General features: G+C 53.3%; 1 protein-coding gene across 1 annotated transcript; it reads left to right on the plus strand.

Moving 5' to 3' along the window:
• The first annotated feature begins 207 nt into the window (after positions 1-207).
• LOC113405090 (tubulin polyglutamylase TTLL13-like) lies at positions 208-21,378 on the plus strand. The gene is made up of 15 exons (XM_026648423.2): positions 208-1,535; positions 4,079-4,119; positions 5,279-5,397; positions 5,941-6,071; positions 7,834-7,990; positions 8,267-8,410; positions 9,803-9,888; positions 10,300-10,525; positions 11,115-11,299; positions 12,563-12,751; positions 13,255-13,438; positions 13,809-14,009; positions 17,703-18,075; positions 19,116-19,365; positions 20,848-21,378. The coding sequence occupies exons 1-15, from the start codon at positions 1,216-1,218 to the stop codon at positions 20,858-20,860; spliced, it is 2,619 nt and encodes an 872-aa protein (XP_026504208.1). The 5' UTR covers positions 208-1,215; the 3' UTR covers positions 20,861-21,378.
• The last annotated feature ends 1,274 nt before the right edge of the window (positions 21,379-22,652 follow it).

The raw sequence follows: 22,652 nt of genomic DNA on the forward strand, positions 1-22,652 counted from the left end.
GGGGTGGGGGTGGTGATGAGCCTTGATGAGGGGACCAGGCCCCTGCTTCCCTGGCCCACCCCCGAGCCGGAGCCCGCACTCCTGGGCTGTCCTAGCAGTCGGCCTCCTGTGGTGCTGCCCGTCACTGATGTTAGGCCTTACCCATACACCTGGCACACCCATCTGCCTCGCCCGGGAGGCTGGGGCGCCCCCCTGTGGCTCTGGCAGATAGTTCTAGGAAGCACACTGGGGCTGTGCAGTTACCTTCGGTATGACAGGCAAGGCCTGGGTTGCATTAGGACTGGCTGCTGGCCCATCACCGGGAAAGTTACTGCATAGCTCCAGTGTGCTGCCATGGGAAGCCAGTCTGTCTTTCTGTTATATTTCCAGGGTGCCCATTGCTGTCGTACCTACGAACCGTGTTCAAGTGACAGCATAGGCCTCATAATCCCGTGTTACATTGTTTCCTCTGTGCTTGCCCAGGCTATTGTAATGGCAGACTTTCCTTGCCCGTCACTGACATTGCTGCCTGTCAGCCAGCACATGCTGGCATTCTAAGTATAAGGAGCTGCAAGCATCAGCCTTGTCCTAAATCCCCTCTGACTTTCTGCCAGTGAACAGTGCAGTAAGCTGGCTTGTGTGCACCACTACACTCCTAGATGGCGTATATGTTAAAGATGCTTATGTGTAAGCATAACCTGAACTCCGAGCCCCATATTGCACCATGCCAGACTGGCCTCATAGGCATTGCTGGTCATTATATAAAGGTCATTTATTTCCACATAAATCATTCCAATGACCTTGGACCTGAATGGAGGGTGGGGCTGGGACTTGCACGTGTGGCTTGTCCAAGCAGCAGCTCACTGACCATAACACATTCCCATCCGACAGTGCATCTGGCTAAGCATTCAGATGTATTGGGATCTTAGAAAAGGGGGAAGTAAGGAGCAGGTGGGTGTGGGTAGACAGATCCCTCATCCAAGGGAGTGAGTGCAAGTGTGGAGCCATGGAAGCTGTAGAAGAATGGACAGTGACTGGCGCAGATGTTTGCACTCGAAAGCTATTGTGCCAAAACCTGTTAAGTGGGAGGGCAATGGGGGCCAAACTTTAGATGACATGACTCTAAGCCTGTCAGTTTGTGTGTGGCAATCCAACAGTGTATAAAAATAATTAGTGACACAGTATAAAGGGTAGTTCAGGTTGTCTTGCACATGACATACTGACTAGTTCCTTCATATGCAACTTGTAAGAGTAGCTAACAGAATGAAGATGAACTCCAATGACAGCAGCGAATCAGAGAATGATACTGAGGAAGAGGAGGAAGAAGAAGAGTGTGCAAATGAACACATTAAGAGACTGGGTGGAGGAAGTAAAGATATGCAGCAGGATGGCACTCCTCAGGAGGGAGCTTTTGAGACAGAGGACACATGCCTAGGGCACAAGAGTTCAGATGGGAAAAGTGATGTGCTGAGTGTCTCACTGATCCATCTGGAAGAACAAATGACAGAAGACTGTGAAGCAGAGACCACTCCAAGAAAGAAAAAGAGAAAACACAGGTGAGTTTCCTCATCGCCTTCCTCTGCCTTCTACTTCCTTGTGTTCCTCAGGCTGTCACCTAGGCCTACCGGACCTCACTGTCCCACTAGACCCAAAGAGGAGCCAGCAAAGTCTGTGTGGCCAGCTGCCCCTTGCGTTTTTATTTACTGTCTGTTTCAGGGGCACTCAAAGGCCACTTATCTCAGGATGAAATTACATTTCAGGTGTAATTACTGGGGCTGCCCACTACCCCGCACCCCTAGGCTTCCAGTCATGTGCCAGGTGTACCACAACTCAGAAGCAAACACTGTAGATGCTTCAGCATCTGGGCCTTGTAGGCACTAGCCCTGGTGGTCCCAATAACCACTCAGAAACATGGCTAATGTGAAAGGGTATTTTTCTAGGGCTGGCAGGAAAGTTTGCAGATACCTTAGCTATAGAGACTTGGGCAGTTAGAATGCAAAGTGTCTGGTAGCGGTTCTTGTTTGGGCCCTGGGGCTGTCCAGTCAGGCGTCAAGACTCGTCAGTATGACAGTAAGACACAGGAGGTAATTGTGTGCAGCAGTTAGTTTATGTTAGTTCACCTTCTCTGCTCAGCACTATTGAGGCCTCAGCTGGAGCACTGTGTCCAATTCTGGGCACCAAACATTAGGAAAGAAGTGGACAAGTTGGAGTGACTCCACAGGAGAGCAACAAAAGTGATAAAAGGTTAAGAAAAACTGACCTATGGGGAAAGGTTAAACAATGTGTGTTTAGTCCTGAGAAAAGAAGACTGTGTGTGTGTGTGTGTGGTGGGGGATCTGATCACAGGCTTCAATTATGTTAAGAGCTATTATAAAGAGGATGGTGATCAATTGTTCTCCATGTTCACTGGAGATAGGACAAGAAACAATGGGCTTAATCTGCAGCCAGGGAGATAAACTCCAGATTAGGCTTCCAAGGGAGGTTGTAGAATCCCCGTCATTGGAGGTTTTTAAGAACAGGTTGGACAAACACCTGTCAGGGGTGGTCTAGGTTTACTTGGTCCTGCCTCAGCGCAGAGGACTGGACTAGATGACTGTTTGAGGTTGTCTCCAGCCCCCCATTTTTATCTTCTTAGCATATGCACAACATGCCTCAGGTGGCCCGTGACCAGCATTCATCATCAGTTTGGTCCACTGATTGGATCATTAGCTTTCCGGCTTGGGCTGGGTACTGACGGGGAGTGCGTCATGAATGCTGATCCATGACCCCAACTTAGTCCCTGCGGGGTGCCCCCTAGAGTCCAGTCTCTGTTCCAGCCAATAGGTGCTTGCAGGGTTCCAAGCCAAGCTCAGTTAGTGGCTCTTATTGGGGCCCCGGTGCCCTGGCTTCCTGCCCAGCTACTGTTCCTCCATGAGTACCATACAGACCTGCACACAGCTGTGTCATCTGGCAGTCTCGGCCTGTTCCACATGTGTCTCTGTCCACAGAGTCTGGGGCTTCTCTCCTGCCGCTGTGCAGCTCCCATTCCCAAAACAGAACCTGGCCACATCCTAGTTCAGGACCTGCCTAGGGGAAAGGGAAGTGCAGTGGGATGGGGCTGATGGGAATTGTTGTTTCCTTCTTTGGGAAGCCTGTGTGATGGATCTGCATCCAGTCAGCTCTGGATGGACCATTGCATGCATGTTGTGACCTGTCAAGGCTCTGGCTGCCACGTCTATGCTGAAGATGAGGGCAGTTGCAATCTGCTCTATTTTATGCACATCAAAGGCCAGATTGCAAAAATTGTGCACACAGTTTGTATGTGCAAATACAGCTGTGTGCACAATTGCAGGAAGTGTATGAACAACTAACCAGTTACCTGCTTGACTGACAATTGGTATGCATGAATTATGCCGATGGGTTTTTGCACAAGCAGTTCTGAAAATCTGAGCCTGAAGTGGGCAAAGTTTGGGCATTACCACTGGGGCATCAGGGAACACTTTTTACCTAATTTATTCTAGACCTTCTGTCCTCAAATGCAAAGGGAGAAACAGATATTATCCCCTGTAAGAAATGTTCAGTTAGCTTGTTTATTCATATGAAAAACAAGCATTTGGTGAGTAGTGGCCAGGGAGAACGTGTGGGCCAGGTCTCAGCCACTTACCATCAAACACCCTTCAAAAAACAGCAGACAAAAGTAGAATGAATAATGGGCAGCTCTGAATTTTGGGGCCTGGAACCTATTGGGGTCTTTGGGGGATGTTCAGAATCAGAGAAGGAATCTCGAGTCACTCAGATTCCCCCAATGTGGAATTCTGAATGGGAACCCACCTTCCATTCCTTGCTCCAGGCCTGTCTGCCCTGTGCTGGGACCAGAGCAGGTTTGCTGAGTGCTTCTGTGCAGATAGACATCGTTAAATCACCATGGTTGCACAAGTTGCTGTGTATGGGAAACCAAATGCACATTGTAGAGAAGTTTGGGCTGTGATGACATCATGTCTCTGGGATCTAGAATTCACAAAACAAAATCTGCAAAATGTTTCTTTAGTTCTGTCATCCTAGCTGGTGACCGGGGCATGTTTGCACTGAGCCATTGCTTTCTCCTCTCTCTCCATTCCAGGCTGCTGTCTATCAACCTGACCAACTGCAAGTATGAGAGCGGTGAGTGGAAGGCAAGCCAGGGCTCCTGTTCAGACCATATCTCCCCCACCCACCCCCCGGCTGGAGAAGGCTGGTAGCACTGGCTTTGGGCTGCGCAATGGCCTTAATGGATTCATTGCTGTTTTGGAAGTGACTTTTGCCCTTGTGAAAAGTGCCAGCTTGACCAGACTTCAGGCTGAAGCTCTCTCTGCATTTAGTGGGTACAGCTCTGGTCACAGCACTGGGAGCTTCCCACCCATGCTGGCTCTGCCAGTGCGTCTCACCCCTGGTCTGGAGAGCCCTACCCCTCTAGGGATGCCAGGGGAGTTTAGTCTCCATAGCACATTCTCTACCGAGATTGCCAACAGGGGCTCAGGTAGTGCCAATTGTGAGGCAGATGTTTGCAGTGTTGACGCTCGTGCACTGAAAAGTACGTACTCCTTTCACTTACAGTAGGACACTGAGCAGCCTGGGATGGCAGTGATTTGCATATATGACTGGCCTGGGCTGGATCTGTGCAGGAGACCCCTCCCCTCCCCTCCAGCCAGTGCCTCCAGGAATGAACTTTGGGCAGGTGGTTTAGGATTCTCACCTTACTCCTCTCTGTGGGACGGAATGGTGTTAGAATACATATGACAGCATCTCTGTCCAGGTGGCTATTGGCAGTTATTGGTTAATGCCAATTATACACAAGTTCCATATTATGGAGCACAATCGCTGTACTGAAAGTTACAGTCTCATCTGCTGTGGAGAGAACACAGAGTTTCTAGATGGAATGGTGCGCACTGGATGCCTCCCCTCTGGGAGGTGCCAGATACTATGATGATGGGCACCTTCTAAGAAGCTGAGGTGAACTGGGCACCTCCAAAGATCTGGGGTCAGGCCTCTGCCCCCTTTCTGGGACCACCAGACAAATGCGCTTCCAGGGTTGACATATTTCATTAGTCCAGGAGTGAGATCCAGTGGACAGTTCAGCTAAGGGAGGGGTAGGTTCCTTCTGCTTTCCCCAGGATCCCACCCGGTCTTTCTCCCCTTTGGAGGTGTGGGTGGAAGTCCTGGGGCGTTCCTTCCTTTGCCTGCCTCTTCCCATCTACTTCAGCTTAGAGAGTGTGAACTCTTGGGGCCCATCTCCCATGCCCCACTTGGAGATGCCTCTTGCCATGTGCTTGTTTTGCTACAGTGCGGCGTGCTGCCCGACACTGTGGCCTAAAAGAAGTGGGGGAGGATGAGGAGTGGACGGTGTACTGGACTGACTGCTCGGTCTCTCTGGAGCGCGTCATGGAAATGAAGAGGTTTCAGGTAAAGACCCCTCCGTGGACAGGCCACGAGTGGGAGGAGCTCAGGCAAGGAGGACGAGGCAGGGAGGAGTTGGTTGGATGTCATGTGGTGCAGTGAAGTAGAGTATCCAAGGTCAGCATCGGTGCGACCCTTCTGTTACCTATGGGACAATCCCCACAGCCCATCCATGTCTGTACCAGGGAGAGCAGGATCCCGGCAGCACCCCGAGCCTTTGCCCCATTAGTACCCCTGAGGTGGTGCCATCAGCCACAGGTTGAAGGACAGCTGGAGAGCTGCCATCCTCTCTGTTGCTGAGTCCTTGTTCAGCTCACGGTTCTTGTTGATAGCTGCTCCTCTCCGTGAACCATGCTGTTCTTGGAGAGGGGAAGCCACAGGTTTGAGAGAAGAGTGAACACATCTCACGCTGATGGGGCTCAGAGTAAGCACTAGCAGGGCAGCTGTCTTCCTGTCCTGTTCTTCCCTGAACTGACTCACACTGGCTCTGAAGGGTTATCGCTTCTGCTCCTTTGGCTGACTTGTCCTTTCGGCTGCACATTGTTTCAGAAAATCAACCATTTCCCGGGGATGACAGAGATCTGCCGGAAGGACCTGCTGGCCCGCAACCTCAACCGCATGCTCAAACTCTTCCCCAAGGAGTACAGCATCTTCCCCCGCACCTGGTGCCTGCCTGCTGAGTGAGTGACCAGCACTGCCAGGCCAGCCAGCAGCGGGACAGGTGGACGCTGTCTGCAGGGAAGGGAGGTCAGGGTAGTGGGAACCACTGAACTTAGCTTCCATGGGGAAAATGCTTTCTGGAGGATCCGCTGCTGACTCTGGGCCTCAGTAGCCTTCCTTGGGATGTAAGAAGATGTGGCTCTGTATTTAGAGAGTCCCAGATCTCGGAATGTAATTGCGTTGTATTAGGTTGTGGAATCGTTCTCCTCAGGGAAGGGGTAGGAGCCCCATCCCTAGAGGGATTTAAATCTGAATTGGACTAAGCCTCGGGAAATAGACTGCAAAGGAATCCTACCCTGGCCCTCAGTGGGCAGAGGGATGAGCCTAAAAGGTCATTTTTGCCTCTGACTTCTGTGATTCTGTGGGATTTCCCCTGACAGTCCATGCGCACCCCTCCTTGGTCAGCTGGAGGGGTCCTTCAGGGTGGTGTGAAGGACCTGGCCGCCCCCAGGCGGAGCGCGAGGCTCATTGCTGGCCTAGGAGGGATGGACTGGCCATGTGTCTGCAGTGGTGCCGTGGACTCAACTGGCTGCCTCCCAGCACACAAGCACCCCTGGCCTTGCCCTTTGCTGGGGCTTTCAGCACACAAGCCAGAAGAGGGCTGGAAGGGATCACAGCAGCGTGTGGTGAGGCGTCAGTTCACAGGCAGATGGATCAATAATCTGTGGACAGGGTATTCAAACTGGGGCCTGAAGCAGCTCCAGCTTCATATTTAGGCATCTAAATAAGTGGCCTGACTTTCAAAATTGAGGCACCCAGCAACTGGCATTGGAGCCAATCAGTGTGCGGCACTGCTGGAGATTAGGCCATCTCTGGCCTCCTCTCACGTCCATCCCTGTCCTGACTATGCCCCAGGTCAGAGCACTCTGGCTTGGGCCTCCGGCCTCCTCTCACGTCCATCCCTGTCCTGACTATGCCCCAGGTCAGAGCACCCTGGCCTGGGCCTCTGGCCTCCTCTCACGTCCATCCCTGTCCTGACTATGCCCCAGGTCAGAGCACCCTGGCCTGGGCCTCTGGCCTCCTCTCACGTCCGTCCCTGTCCTGACTATGCCCCAGGCCAGAGCACTCTGGCTTGGGCCTCCGGCCTCCTCTCACATCCATCCCTGTCCTGACTATGCCCCAGGTCAGAGCACCCTGGCCTGGGCCTCTGGCCTCCTCTCACGTCCATCCGTGTCCTGACTATGCCCAAGGTCAGAGCACCCTGGCCTGGGCCTCTGGCCTCCTCTCACGTCCATCCCTGTCCTGACTATGCCCCAGGTCAGAGCACCCTGGCCTGGGCCTCCGGCCTCCTCTCACATCCATCTCTGTCCAGTTTGGCAAATGTCTTTTCAGGAGAGCCCGCAGGAAAGCCACCATTGTAGTTTATTGTTTCATTCTCCTTTGTGGCCAAGGGTTGGTTAGTTTCCCCCTGCTCCCTCCACAGTAGTAGAGCTAAAACCTTGCTGGGTCCTGACTAGGCAGCAGCTGCCGTTTCGTTACCCTTTCTCTGTGGTGGAGGCGGAGATATTAACCCAGCAGTGCTTAGAGCCGTAAGGGCTTTCTCCCGCAGGCTGCGATGAGACAGTGATAAATAATGTTCTTCAGGAGTAGTGCAGTGCGGTGCAGGACTGCTCTTCTCGCTGCCCCACCAATGCTGAGCCCTACATGGCCCAGCATGCAGTGCTCCAAACAGCCACCGGAGAGTCCTGCAGCTCTAACAGTCACTACTTCTTCATTACATAGCTATGGGGATTTCCAGGCCTACGGGCGCATAAGGAAAAACAGGACGTACATCTGCAAGCCAGACAGTGGCTGCCAAGGAAGGGGCATCTTCATAACCCGCAACCCAAAGGAGATTAAACACGGGGAGCACCTGATCTGCCAGCAGTACATATCCAAGGTAACGGGGCTCCCACTGTCCTGGAAAAAAGGTGTGAGCTTCTGGCCTCCCATGCCCTTCCCGTGTCCCGTGCCCCACTACTGCCAGCCTTCCACTGTGAAAGCTCAGCCAGCAGCATCGGGGTTGCAACCTCCCAGCAGGGCCATCGCCAGGCTGCCCTCAGCATTTCTCCTTCCCAGCTGAGCAGCTGAGAATGCAGAGCCTGAGCCATGCAGCCAGCAATGCAGCTAGCAATGCTATTGTATCTCACGGGCACTCCCCCCTTTTCTCTCACAGCCCTTCCTTATCGATGGCTTCAAATTTGACCTGCGTATCTACGTCCTGGTCACATCCTGTGACCCCCTGAAGATTTTTGTCTATGAGGAAGGGCTGGCTCGGTTTGCCACCATGAGGTACATCGAGCCCAGCAGCAGCAACCTGGTAAAGAAGGGACGTTTCCAAGCAACTGGCGTAGCGTCAATAGGATTAACACACACTCGTCCTAAGGGCACACAAACCACTGGGAAGTCAGGGCCTCGTTCTCTTCTTCTCCCTCCTCTGTTCTGCCTTTTCCCCCATTCCTTTTGCTCCATGTCAGGATGGTTATTTCAGGAGCTCCAGGATCCTCCAGGTGCGCAGCCCCCATTCCCTGCGGTCTGCTCTGCCCAGGCTTCAGGGGCTGAACAGGGAGCAGGGTGATTATCCCGATGGCCGGAGGCAAGATGGAGAATGGGGAGGGAAAGGGAGAAATAATATATGGAGATATCCCTATCTCATAGAGCTGGAAGGTCATCGAGTCCAGCCCCCTGCCTTCACTAGCAGGACCAAGTACTGATTTTGCCCCAAATTCCTAAGTGGCCCCCTCAAGGATTGAACTCACAACCCTGGGCTTAGCAGGCCAATGCTCAAACCACTGAGCTATCCCTCACGCCTCGTTGGGCTTTGTACCTTACACAGCAGCACCCAGAGGTGGAGTCCATCCAAACACCACTGGCAAGTGCTCATCCCGAGCTATTGCCTCGGCTGGGAAGAACTCTAGCTAATTTGTGCCGCATACCTAGAGCCCTGCGCGATACAAAATTTGTATCCGCATCCTATCCGCAAACATGGTCTGTGGATGTCTGCATGCATGGATGTGGATAGCCGTAGATATAAAGTGGATATCCGCAGATTTGCAGGGCTATGCACATACCTACCTACAGACACAGCCCCCTCCCTCTAGTAGCTTAGTGTCTCGGGGGGTGCTCTGTTTTGGGATGAATAAAGAAAAGGGGCAGATTCTCTTCTCTGCACCTCCTCTGCTGGGGGGGCAGCATGGGACAGACCCCAGTGGACACAGATCCAGTGTAGCCCACTCCTATCTCCCACTCCTCAGCACTGACATACGGGGTATGCAGAGGGCGGGGGGCATGGCTCTGGCTATCTCCAGGTGGCAGATGGTTCCTCAGAAGCCATTGCCAGGGGCTTAGATGACACCAGTCCCCACGCAGCTCTGATGTGTGCTGGGGTGGGCAATCGGAGAGCTGCGTCCAGGACCAGGTGGCTGATGCTGCACCAAGCAGATTTCAGCCACAGCAGGCTCTGGCCACGTGTTCATGGGTTTGTGCGGTTTTGATGCTGACCTGAAATCAGGCATCTCAGAGTGGCGGGGCGAAGAATTTAGGCCTGGGGTGAAGGAATGGCTTTGGGGAGGGGAGGAGGTGGTGGTGCTGGGGCAGAGGTGAGCGGCAGTTGCCGGATAGAAGGCTAAGCATTGCTGGACATCTGGGGCCTCTTGTCTCTCACTGGCACTCGGAGATTGAGTGTGAAGGTCTCTTGCTGTCCCTCTCTCAGGACGATATCTGCATGCACCTGACCAACTATGCTATCAACAAACATAATGAAAACTTCATCCGAGACGACATGATGGGCAGTAAGAGGTACCATCCTGCCTATGCCACCAGAGCCCCTCGTTCACTTCCTGCTGGGAGGCCATATTGATGGGGCTGGCATGCTTCCTTCATTGGGCAACATGCCATAGCAGCTCACCCCGTGTGAACGTTCTCTTTTAAAGTCACTTAGGTGGAGGTCACCCACTTCAGTGTCTTGGGCTCCTGGTCCAACTGTCTCTTTGCTTGTTAATTCTGAGCACAGAACTGTCCCCTCAGTGGGTCCTGTATCTGGGGTGCCTCTGGGGCTTGCTGGCTTTGTAAGAAGCAGCACCGGGGCTCAGTCCCCTGAGTTCCCCACGCCTTTCTGACCCATGGAGCCAGTGTGGTGACATTGCTTGCTACTGCTGCAGAACCACTTTGACTTGGACAGCTCTGATCACCGCCTTGTTCCCCAAACAGGAAACTGTCTACCTTGAATGCCTGGATGATGGACAACAGCTATGACACAACAGAACTCTGGGAAGACATTGAGGACATCATTATAAAGACCCTTATCTCAGCCCACCCTGTTCTGAAGCACAACTACCGCACCTGCTTCCCCAACCACATCACCGGCTGTGCCTGCTTTGAGATTCTGGGCTTTGACATCCTGCTAGACAGAAAGCTGAAGCCCTGGCTGCTGGAGGTGAGTGAAAACCCCGTCGGTGGCCTGGAACTCTCCCCCTTTGCACAGCAGATGGTTGAGGGCTTTTGTCGCCCAAGGAGAGAAGTAGAACTAAAGCCTGGGGCAAGTTGCAGACGGTTTTAGTTTGATTGATGCTGCCACCTGCAATCTCTGCAGCACTCCATTAAATGAGGAGCTCTGGAGGCAAATAGCCAAGTAATCTACACAAGGAAATGTCTTCCCCAAGTTCCTGGGGTAATAACGGGGACTCCCCTGAGTCACAGGGCTGCGTGGATCTCTGCAGCACCATTCAGAACCTGGGATGGCCTCCTCAGTGTCCTTGGCGGTCAGTGAGGGGCCAGGAAGTTATACCTGCAGCCTGGCTGATCTTTAGATGGCACTTTGTGCCAGGAAAGCAGCAACAGCAAACATCAGCCCCACCCAGCAGCAGGATGCTTACTGCTATGACCATGATAGGAAAGAGGGCAGCTGTAGGACAGGGGGCTGCCTGAGGGGAATGAAGGAACATGAGGTGGGGAAGGGTCTGAGGGCAGCAGCAGATTGTTCGAGCTGCACATGTGTATGTTAGACTAGCCATTTGTCTTGGCAGGTGAATCACTCTCCCAGTTTCACCACGGACTCGCGCTTGGACCGAGAGGTGAAGGACGCTTTGCTCTGTGACGCCATCAACCTGATAAACCTGCGAGCCTGTGACAAGAGGAAGGTGCTGGAAGAGGACAAGCGACGGGTGAAGGAGCGACTCTTCCAGGCCCACCAGCCACCTCGTGAAGCCAGGTGCTGCTCCCCCCAAGGAGGAGTGCTGCAGGCCTTTGGGGAGAAGAAGGGGGCACAGCAGGGAACAGAGTAACAAGCATGCGAGGCCAAAGGCTGCTTTGTGGCCGTTTGAAATCCCTCGGAGGCTGTGGCACTGTTGAGAACATTGTCACCTGTAAGGGGAGAGGGCCCAGGCTTTCAGCATCCCAGAGGAGAACCATGATTGAGGCTCCCTGCCTCTAGGACGTGTCTGATTACTCTAGACTCAGCCCCGTCCCGGGCTGCTTACTACCTCTCCCATTCAGTTGTGCCTGCTTTGGTCACAGGCCCTCCCTGGCCATCCTGGGGCACTGTACCCGGTGACACGTGGCCTTTTTCCCACAGAAGCTTTGAGACTCCAGCTTCTCCATAGGGTTGCCAACTCTGACTGAAGCTATTCCGGGAGATATTTCCCCCCCCCAACATGATGTAATGTCATTTTCTTAAAATATCCTATTAAAATCTCCCGGATTGCTTTCACTAGTCACCGGGAGATCGATGCCGATTCCGGGAGACTCCCGGCCAATCCTGGAGGGTTGGCAACCCTACTTCTCCACAAAGCAGCATTGCTTCCCTGCCCACTCATGCAGAAATGTCTACTCACGGCTAAAGCCAATGCCCAACGTTGAGGCCAGTTTGGATTGGCCGCCTCTTGAGGCAGGGTGGGCAGGAGCTCCCTCCCATGCACCAGTTTCAATTAATTACATCAGGTAACTAAAGCTTGGACCCGTGCTGTGCTCTGCTGCCCCTGGGTCCCGAGGTGCTAGAACTACGGGGCTGGGGGAGCTGCCGCACCCCTGGCTTGAAGTGGTTTCCATCATGTCCAGGGGTTACAGTTAGGTTCAAAGGCTCTCAGCCCCCCGCTGCGTGGGGCTGGGCTGCCCCCTCTCCCAGGCTGGAGTGCTCACAGCTGGATGAAAGCTGGCAGGCCCAGCTGAGACACCCAAGCTCTCGTGAACTGGTACTCTTGGCTGAGAAGGGTGGGGACGGTGAGAGGAGCTCTGAGCCTCCCTGCTTTGCCTGTACTGCCCAGCTGGAGGAGATACCGACCGGGAGGGTGCATTGGCTTGGTGCAGTGAATGCACGCTGGGGTTCCCAGATGGGGAGGGGAAGGGGAGAAAGGCCAGCTAGACACCTGGACAGGGCAGCATCTGGAACTTGTCCCACCCTGCTGCCTGTACAACAATCTCTAGGGATGTGTCTGCCATGGCTCCTCCTGCTTTCATCTTTGTTTTCGGATGGCAGACGTGAGCAGTTAGAGAACAGCCAGGCGGCCTGGCTGGCCCAAGCGGAGAAGTATGAGAACACGCACCTGGGAGGGTACCGGCGCATTTACCCCGCGCGCGAGACAGACAAGTATGAGCCATTCTTCAAGCACAGTGGCTCCCTCTTCCAGGAGACAGTGGCTTCCAAGGCAAGAGAGGAGTGTGCCAGGTACATTGCTCCTGTGGAAAAGCCCTCCTCGTTGGCTGCCATGGGGCAGAGAGTCTCTCTGCTGGGAACACCTGCTGCTGCCTGGGGTGGGGGTGGGGGGGAGCACCTAGGAGAGGAGCCCTGGCTCCATTGCCAGGGGATGGGGAAGGCACCGTGTCCTCCACATAACCTCTGTGCCCTGCCTCTGGATCTGAGAGGGAGACAGGCCAGAGTCCATTGTTTATGGATTCTGGAGGTGGTTTATAGAATGCATCCTGGTGCATCTGAGTAGGCCCGTCTCCACCCCATCTAGGTGGCACAACCTGGTGCAAAGGGCATTTCCTTTCGGGGGTGGTAACAGCTTTTAAAGACCCAGGGCCATTTCCCAGCACATTCGCCATCCCGGACCCTGCTCCTGATAGCAACCCTTGGCTGTGCTGTATGTCCCCTCCATTGGGGTCAGCACAGCTTGGCACAAGATCTCACACTGAGCGGCAGTGACCAAGACTGTTGGTTCTTGCCAGGCAGCAGCTGGAGGAAATTCGCTTGAAGCAAGAGCAACGAGAGGCTACTACTGGGAAGAAGAAAAAGGAGCGAAAGGAGAACCTGCAGGGAGAGTCAGCTGGGGAGAAATCCCGCATCCGCACCAAGGCCAAGGCTCCTCCCACTCGCCTCACCTACAACAGCGCCAGGACCTGCAACAGGAAGGTACCACTGCTCCATCCAGCATGCAGCTGCATGGGGCGGGTCAAATGGAGCCACCTGGCACCAGGAGGAGAGCTGGGGGCACTGACATCTCCCACACCAGCCAAGGATTGAGCTGGTTTGGATTGCTGCTGACCTGTGCTGGGAGTGCTGTGAACAGCCAGCCCATGGAAGTCTATGGCCCCCCACCCCTCTTACCCCCGACTGGAGTCTGTGGCCGGGGTCTCCTTCCTGCTCCACACTGGAACTTGTGGCCCAGGCCCTGTTCCTGACCCCAGCATAGTTTGTGGCCATAGTCACTCTCCTCCCTTTGTTAGTCTGTGGCCCAGCCCCCCAGACCATGCTGTAATTCGAGGTGTATTTCTGTCCTAAGATGCAGCAGATGGTGTTTGACTCCATGCGGCCCCAGGAGATAGTGGAAGATGAGGAAGTAGAGAGGATCAAGGCTCTTCTGCAGCGCGAAAACCTCATCCGGGGTCTGGGCATCGTGGATCAGCTCTCTCGGCTGCTCCACACAACTGAGCCCAGGCCTGTGGATGTCCACAGGCCCCACATCAATATCTCCGAGAGCCAGGTAAAGGTGGGCTGCGCCGAGGCACCTCCCAGGGCTAGTGCATAGGTGGTGTTCTTGGTGGTCCTGCACAGACAGGAGCTGGAGGAACTGAGGACGCTGGGCACTGCTGGCCTGGAGAAGTTCCTCTGGCCGGGTTAAATGAGAATGAGGGCTGGGGCTGGGTCCTTGGGTTGGCCTGTTTTTATGTTAATTTTTCCTGTGTTCAAAAGGGTCAAAAAGTGATTCCTCAGGGGCACCTCAACAGTCCAGAGGAGGGTCCTGGAGGCACTCATCTTACCGGCATCCCATGGAACAGAACAGAGGGGACTGCTCTCTTAATATGGAAGTCCCACAAGTCCCAGTGTGCATTACAGCCTGGTGTCCTGGCTCAAGGTTGAGCTGTGCATACTGGAACGTCTGGTCTCAGTGGCCTTGTCTTCACTAGGGAACACAGGTGTGTTCTTCACTTGAGTTAGCTAACAGGAGTGAATGCCTTGTGAAGAAGAGGAGCTGCTCTGCTGGAGAAGAAGGGGCTGTTGTTCTCGGCCAGCTCTACACTACAGAGTTTTGTCAGCACAGCTGTGTTGGTGAGGGATGTGAAAACACACACAGCCCACAGGCTCTGCTGGCAAAACCCCAGTGTAGCCACAGCTGTGCCCACAGACGAGCTCTTCTGCTGGCTTAGCTAGCGTCATTTGGGGAGGTGGCCTTTCTACAGGGGCCAAAAAATTCCTCCTGTTGGCATAGCTCGGCGGGCATGGCTGCATGGGCAGAGATGGGCTGTGTCGTGTAGACTAGCCCATGCAGTCACTCGTCAGACCTGCCCTGCCCTTGTGCTATATTCCAGTGACCAAGCGCAGATATGGTGAGAGGGTTCCATTCACAGTCCGCAGGGTGGCTACTATCACTGCCCACGTGAGCTCCTGGAAATGCCTGGAATGCCCCTTCCTCTGCAGTGAACACAATTACTTTAATCTGTCGGGAAAAAAACAAGTCTGGGGAAGCCAGATTCTCTGTCAGGGAAATGAGTATGATTTTCTGCTGCACTCCCTGTCCTAGTGCCAATATTCATACACCAATGAGCAGCCGCAAGAGAATGGGGACCTACAGTGCTGGGCCATTAGACATCCCATAGAGATCAGATCACCTTTAGATACGGGGGCTATTTCTCCAGGTCAGTGACAAGTTTATAGCTGAAGAAAGTGAACTCTGGAGTAGCTGTCTAGCAGCTGGGAGACCTATGCAAAGGGAGCCACCAGCCCTTTGACAAAGTGGGGCTGAAAGGAGCAACAAAGACTTGTCTAAAAATTGCACCCTGACAAATGCCCATCCCTGATCTCCTGGCATTCTGTGGGGCTGCATCTCCCAGGGAACGTGACAGCCGTCTGTAGCACGGATACTAATGGCACACACAGTGCGTGTCACGTAGCTTGAGTGCTTTAGAAACACGCACTGTGCTAAGGGTAATTAGTAAGGCCCTGTTCTCAGCGTAAAGCAGGTAACTCGGGGCTGAAAGAACGAGGAATCCTTGTGGCACCTTAGAGACTAACACATTTATTTGGGCATAAGCTTTCGTGGGCTAGAACCCACTTCAGCAGATGCATGGAGTGGAAAATATAGTAGGAAGATATATATGTAAAGAGAACATGAAAAAATTGGTGTTGCCATACCAACTCTAACGAGACAAATCAATTAAGGTGGGCTATTATCAGCGGGAGAAAAAAAACTTTTGTAGTGATAATCAGGATGGCCCATTTCCAACAGTTGACAAGAAGGTGTGAGTAACAGTAGGGGGAAAATTAGCATGGGGAAATAGGTTTTAGTTTGTGTAATGACCCATCCATTCCCAGTCTTTATTCAAGCCTAATTTAATGGTGTCTAGTTTGCAAATTAATTTCAGTTCTGCAGTTTCTCGCTGGAGTCTGTTTTTGAAGTTTTTTTGTTGAAGAATTGCGACTTTTAGGTCTGTAATTGAGTGCCCAGGGAGGTTGAAGTGTTCTCCAACTGGTTTTTGAATGTTATAATTTTTGACGTCTGATTTGTGTCCATTTATTCTTTTGCGTAGAGACTGTCTGGTTTGGCCAATGTCCATGGCAGAGGGGCATTGCTGGCACATGATGGCATAGATCACATTGGTAGATGTGCAGGTGAATGAGCCCCGGATGGCGTGGCTGATGTGATTAGGTCCTATGATGGTGTCCCCTGAATAGATATGTGGACAGAGTTGGCATCGGGCTTTGTTGCAAGAATAGGTTCCTGGGTTAGTGTTTTTGTTGTGTGGGCTTCTGCCTGCAAAGCTACTGGCCCACTCTGGATGGGTGTGTCACAGTATCAAGCCCAGAGCTATGCTGCCATATCCAGTGCACTCCCTGGACTCCCGTGTGTCAGCAGACAGTGCTGTGGCAGAACACTGGGCACTTCAAATGGCTGCTTCAGTGGAATCCGGAACCGGGGAACATCCGAGTGAGATGAGAGGCTTGTTGGGTTTTCTTGGGCCGGCTGGTGGCTTCCTAGTCAATTCCTGAACACGCAACATGCTATGCAGCTGCAGAGATCCTTGGTCCAAAATCCAGGAGGGAGTGAAGCCAGTAGTCTGCTAGTCACTGTCTCCGTTAGTCATGATGGCTGTAAAGGGCCGTGGGGCTTGGCTGTTACCTGCCATGCTGGAGACTCAACATCCGTTCTTGTGCCAGTGATGAGTGAGAAATTTCTCGGGGCTCAGCATCACCTCCTCTGGCAGTGACAGGCGCATCCTGTCCAGTCCTTTGCTGGCAGGGTAGAGACACATGTCAGAAAGGAGGGTGATACATTAGAAAGGGTTCACAAAAGAGCAACAAGGGTAGTTTGAGGTCTGGAAAACCTGCCTTATGGTGAGAGACCAAAGAAGCGCAATCCATTTAGCGTAACCAATCGAAGGTTGATCACTGTCTTGAAATATCTACGTGGAACAAAGATTTCTGAGTAAAGAGCTTTTTAATCTTGCAGACTAATGCAGAACAAGTTGTAGTGGCTGGAAGCTGAAGTGAGACAAATTCAGATTAGAAATCAGATATAATTTTTTTAATAGTCAGGCTGTTTAACCACTGGAGCAAATTACCAAGGGACATGGTGGATTCTCCATCTTTTGGTGTCTTGAAATCCAGGGTGGGTGTGACTGTGTAACAGAGCCACTCTAGCTGAGCCAGAAGTGTTGGGCTGCAGGCAACAATCGCTGGGTACGGTTCTCTGGTCTGTGTTGTACAGGAGGTCAGACCAGAGAATCACAATGGTCCCTTCTGGCCTCAGAATCTCTGACTGCAAGTGTGGGGTGTAAATGGGGTGAAAACGCAGGGAGGATTCTCAGGGGTGTAACAGTAACAGGTTAAATAGGGGGGTTGGGAAGAAATTTCCCCCTGGTCAGATTGGCAGAGTCCTTGGAGGTTTTTCATCTTCCTCTGCAGCATGGGGCACGGGGCACTTGCAGGTTTAAACTAGTGGAAATGGTGGATTCTCTGTGACTTGAACTCATGATTTGAGGAATTCAGTGACTCAGCCAGAGGTTCGGGGTCTGTTACCAGAGTGTGTGGGGGAGGTTCTGTGGCCTGTGATGTGCAGGCAGCAGGGTGGTCCCTTGTGTTCTGACCTTAAAGTCTATGAGGAGGACAGCCCTTCTCCGCTCCCTAACCATGCCCCCCAGGAATTAAAACATATGTCGCTGCTCTTCTTTTCTTCCAGCCGCGATTCCTTCAGGACGTGTTTGGGAACCGGGAGACACAGGGTTCAATGACCCTCGTCCCCCTCTCACTCCTGGGAAGCACAGTCCGGGAGTTAGGACAGCAGATCATGCAGCAGCCTGCGGCCAGGGCCCGGATGCTGGGCAACCAGGGCTTCATTCCCACCCTCCTGGGTACCCTGTCAGGCATGGGCCAGAGCATCCCCTACCGTGCACAGTATAAGCCACAGCATGGCCTGCAGCCGCAGAAGAACATGAGCTGGTTAGGAAGCCACACTCTGGGGACACCGATGGTCACCGAGCCCTGTGCTCTGGTAAAGATACTGAACGAGGGAGGCCGGAGATTCTCCAGCGCCAGAAACAAGGTCGAAAGCCGTGAGTACAGAATCGGGGCCTGGCATACTGCTGGTGTCAGTTCTAAAGCATCCTCTCGTTTGGGAGACATAACCCAGCTCTGAGTTGCCTTCCAGGCATCTATGGCTCTCCTGTTCCCCCCATTGGTATGGTTTGGTTAGCAGGCGACCTTCCCTCGCCTGACTGGATTCCCAGGGCATTCTCCTCTGGCACAGCTGGTGACATGGTAGAAGTATTCCATCTTACTCGATCCAGCGCGGAGACTCTCAGAGCCCTGGGATGCCATCAGTCTCTAGTCTCAGTCAGGGAGTAGGCAGGGAAATCAAGCTCAGAATCAACGGAGACCCATAGAGGGTGAGTCTGTGCTGGACTCTAAGGGCTGGAAGCCAGTGGAGATCTCTGTCCCTGGGGAGATGTGTTCTCCTCCCCTGCACCTGCACATGGGACCAGCTGCTGCATTGGGCATGCTGGAGCTAAGGCAAAGTGAGCAGGGTGTAAGTTCAATAGTGCTTGGGAGGTGGGGCAGGAGCAGGCAGTGGCTGCAATAATGTCTGAGGAGAGCAGTTGTTTTAGAAAGGGGAGTGGACTGGGGGTGCCATAATGCCCCTTTAGACAGCTATGGCCCAAGAGTGTCTTAGGGGGTCCCAGTGAGTGACATGGCTCCAGGGTATCAGTCAATAACCCTATGTATTCCCAACCAGGCTCCTGAAGGAGTGCCACTACTGGGGGCCCTGCGCCCTAGGAGGGGGTTGCACAGACACTGTCACCTGCAGGGGGACAAACTCACCAACAGTAACTCTAGTTCTCCCACTGTCCCCTCCTCAGAGCCACACTGCCCTTCCTGCACCCTGCTGCGGTCAGGGCTTTTGGCAGAAAAGAGGAGTTGAGGGGCAGGGTATTTATCCCCTCAGTCTTTGGAGCACTGCCCCAGCTTCCAGCCAGGGCCTTAACGTGTGGCCATGTAGCCAGGCATGCTCAAGGCAAACACCAAGGGGCATCTTTGGTGTTCCTCCTGGGATGCTCCAGGCCTGCATTGTGTCCCTCCTGTGCTCTCGTTTCAGGTGCCCATGCCCCCAGGCGGCCCCTCCATATGGCCAGTGGTTACGCCGACTCTCTGACATACCTGGCTCATGCTGGCAAGGCTCCAAATCGCACGTATAGTGACTGCACCTTCCCCTCAGTGACAGACTCCCTCAACCGTGCTGCAGTCCATGAGCTAGCCATCAACTCTGCCTCTGCTCCCATCGTCCAGCGCTCAGACACCTCACACCGCGCCAATGCCATGTCCATTCTCCACTTCAACCACCACAGGTAACGGCCCTGCCTTCAGCTGGCTTCCAGCGAGCTCCTCACCACTAGTGCTCACTGAGGAGCTCGTGTCCCCAGAGGAGGATGTTTGCCCTGTTATCCTGGCCAGATTCCAGCTGGAGTACGTTATTCTTCACCTCCCCACCCCTCCTAACAAACTCCTCTTGTGGAGTAGTGTGTTCTGTTAACAGCAGATATGTCCCACCCCAGGGATGGCTGCATTTCAGAGCCACGGGAGCTTAGGCCAGCCCTGTATAAACACTGTAAAATGACTGGAGACCATCGGGAATGAAATCTAAATGAACAGCTGGTGTTTTCGCCCATTGGAGCCATCTCTCCAGGCCCTGGCTTCGTTCTCCACGGGTTGCATTACTTGCAATGAGCAATGCTGTAAATCTGCTGAGAGCTCTTCCCCATTGTCCCATTCCTGATTCAGCAGAGAAAAGCTCCTTACCCCTCTGTCACCTTGGAACATCCCTCTTTGCAATGCGGGTCCTGTGCCATGCAGGAGCAACTCCACAGACTCCTTTACCAAGCTCTTCCCAAATGGGCTCTAACTTGGCCTTACTAGATTGTAAACTCTTTAGGGTGGGGGCTGTCACTATGTTTGTGCGGTGCCCAGCACCACAGGGGGCTGGCCTCTAGGCACTGGTAAATAATGGTAATCCACGCTCCCGTAATGCTGCTGGCCTACAGCTGCCCGAGCTGCTGTCTCGGGGCAGTTTGCATTGGAAGGGACTGCCCATGGGATTTGATTGGCTTGATGAGTGGGAGGTCAAGCCACATGTCTAAACCCAGTTTTGCTTGTTCATATCTGACTGTACAAAGGAAGCTAACCTGGGGTCACCATGCAACCTGCCGGAGTGAGGACACCAGCTAGGGCTAAATTGATATGAAACGAGAGGTGAATTGCCGCTCACCGTTGCCCATGGGCCCTGCCCTCAGGAGCTGGGATAGAATTCTGTCCTCACCCAGAATGTCTCAGTTTAACCCTTATTTACCATTTGAAAGAAGAAGGTTTCCATCTCTTGGGGTTTCCCGTGAAGCTGGATGGGGGAAGCATTTGCCAAAGGGTCTGGCGAATGTTCAGAAACTAGGGCTGAGCAAACGGATTTTGTGAGAGTGCCCCAGGTTTGGGTAATTGGTGGGTATCCTGCCCTTTGCTCCCACTACAAGCCACACGGGAGCATTCTCCACCACAATTTGTCTGCACTCAGGTATGAACAGAATCCCAGCATCCCCTCTGCCTGCAGCGCCCACTGGGCTGCACCAATAAGCTTGCAGAGGGCCATAGGCTTAGCTGCTGGAACCTGTTTTTGCTCTGTAGTTTCCTCTCTCCCCAGCCCGGTTCACCTGAGCTGTGGAGCGGGAGAAGCATATTGATCCTTTGCTCCCCAGCTCTCTGGCTTCTCCAATCTGATCTGTTTGTGTCCCCCAAGCAAACCCAGACCTTCTCTCATCAGTGATCACTTGCTTATCCCACAGGAAATGGACCTGAACCTTGGCCAAACAGTCTCTGGGGAAGAAAGGGACCAACGGCCTTGGGAATCCTGCAGCCAAAGGAGATGGCTATGCCAAAAGACTTGCTTTCTTCTGCGTGGAAGGGAGAAAAACCTCCAAGGGGCCAGGCAGATGAGGGGGAGACAGTGACCCCAGGCCTGCTGCGGTGACCTGGCGGCTAGCGATGAGGACGCCGGCGTCCGCTGCAGATGAGGAGCCCTCTCAGTGAGGGCTGAGCACTTCAGACACCATTTAGTGAGCGCTCCAGAGTCACGTCTCCACTGGACAGAGCTGTTTTCAAACAATGCTGTGCAAGGGATTTTGTTAATAGTATTCGGCACCATCCTCTCCAGCCGACTTCGTCCTGTAGCTGGGATCCCCAGCCTGTAACTGCAGCCTCTCCCCCACACCTACTGATCAGCACTGCAACAGCAGGGCAGGGCTTGTCTCCTTCAGGGCTGCAAGAGTTTGTTCTTTTGTATCTGTCTTATTAAAGTTTTATACGGTTTTACAATTCCCCATCCATCTGTCCTTCAGCATTGCAGCAGATGGGGACTGGTTTTCCCTAGGAAGCCCTGGCTCTGATTCCTCCTTCATGGGCCTAGACCCCACTGGCTGCTGCTGGCTGGGCTGCCCTCCACATACCTTAGCAAAGGGACCTGCTGGCCTATATGTTGTTTAGGGCTCTCTGTGGTGCCTAGCTGCAGGAAGTAGCATATGAGGATCAAAACAAAGCAGTTGCTTGCTTGTTCTCCTCACCCCTTTCATTCCCTCCCTGGGCCGAGGGGCTGAGTGAGCACAAAGCAACAGCCACGCAGTGAGTTCACAGGGACTGACAAATATCAGACTGGCTCAGACCCACAATCCAGCTAGTCCAGGATCCTGTTTCCAAGAGTGACTAGTACCAGATGCCTGAGAAGATGAAGAACCCCACAGGAGGCAGATGTAGGGTAATCTGCCCCATCTAGGTTTTAGTCTAATCCCTGGTCATTAAAGGTTGTTTTAAACTATGAAGCACAAGGTTTAATTTCCCTGCCAAAATACTTGTTAATGATAATGGGATATTCTGATCAGTGGTTGTATGAAAAGTGTTTCCTTTGATTGGGTTTGAACTGCCCACCCTGCAATGTCACCAAGTGTCCCCTTTTTGTGTTATGAGATGGGGAGACCAGATGCTCTCGATCTCCCTGCTCTAAACCAGTCCCTACTTTATAGACTTTTATCACGTCCCCTTTTATTGGTCTCCTCTCTAGGGCAAGAATCTGTCTTCACAGGAGAATTTCTCCAGGCCCCTAACTGATCCTGTGACACTTCTGGGAGCCCCACTAGTTCTGCTAGTTCCCTGCTGACGGGGGTGGGGGGGACCCCTGCTGGCACAGGATCCAAGTGAGGCTGCCCTGTTAGTTTGTACAATGGCACCTAATATTTCGTATGCTCTTTGCTTGCACCTGCACACTGAGCCCACCTGTCCACAGTGACACCTGGGTCCCCTTCCCCATAGGCCACCTTCATGGTATTTCTCCTCGCTCGCAACACCCTGCCCCCTCTCATAGCACCCTCCATCTCCCCTGCAGCGCTCTACCCCAGCAACCCCACATCTCTGCTGCAATGCCATGCCCCAGCACCCCCAGATCTCCCCCAGCATCCCCACATCTCCCCTGCAGCGCCCCCAGATCTCCCCCAGCACCCCCAGATCTCCCCTGCAGTGCCCTGCCCTAGCACCCCCACATCTCTCCTGCAGCGCCCCACATCTCCCCTGCAATGCCCTGCCCCAGCACCCCCAGATCTCC

This window comes from Terrapene carolina, unplaced genomic scaffold (genome assembly GCF_002925995.2).
Source record: "Terrapene carolina triunguis isolate 2854851 unplaced genomic scaffold, T_m_triunguis-2.0 Scaffold67, whole genome shotgun sequence".
NCBI classification, from domain to species: domain Eukaryota; kingdom Metazoa; phylum Chordata; order Testudines; family Emydidae; genus Terrapene; species Terrapene triunguis.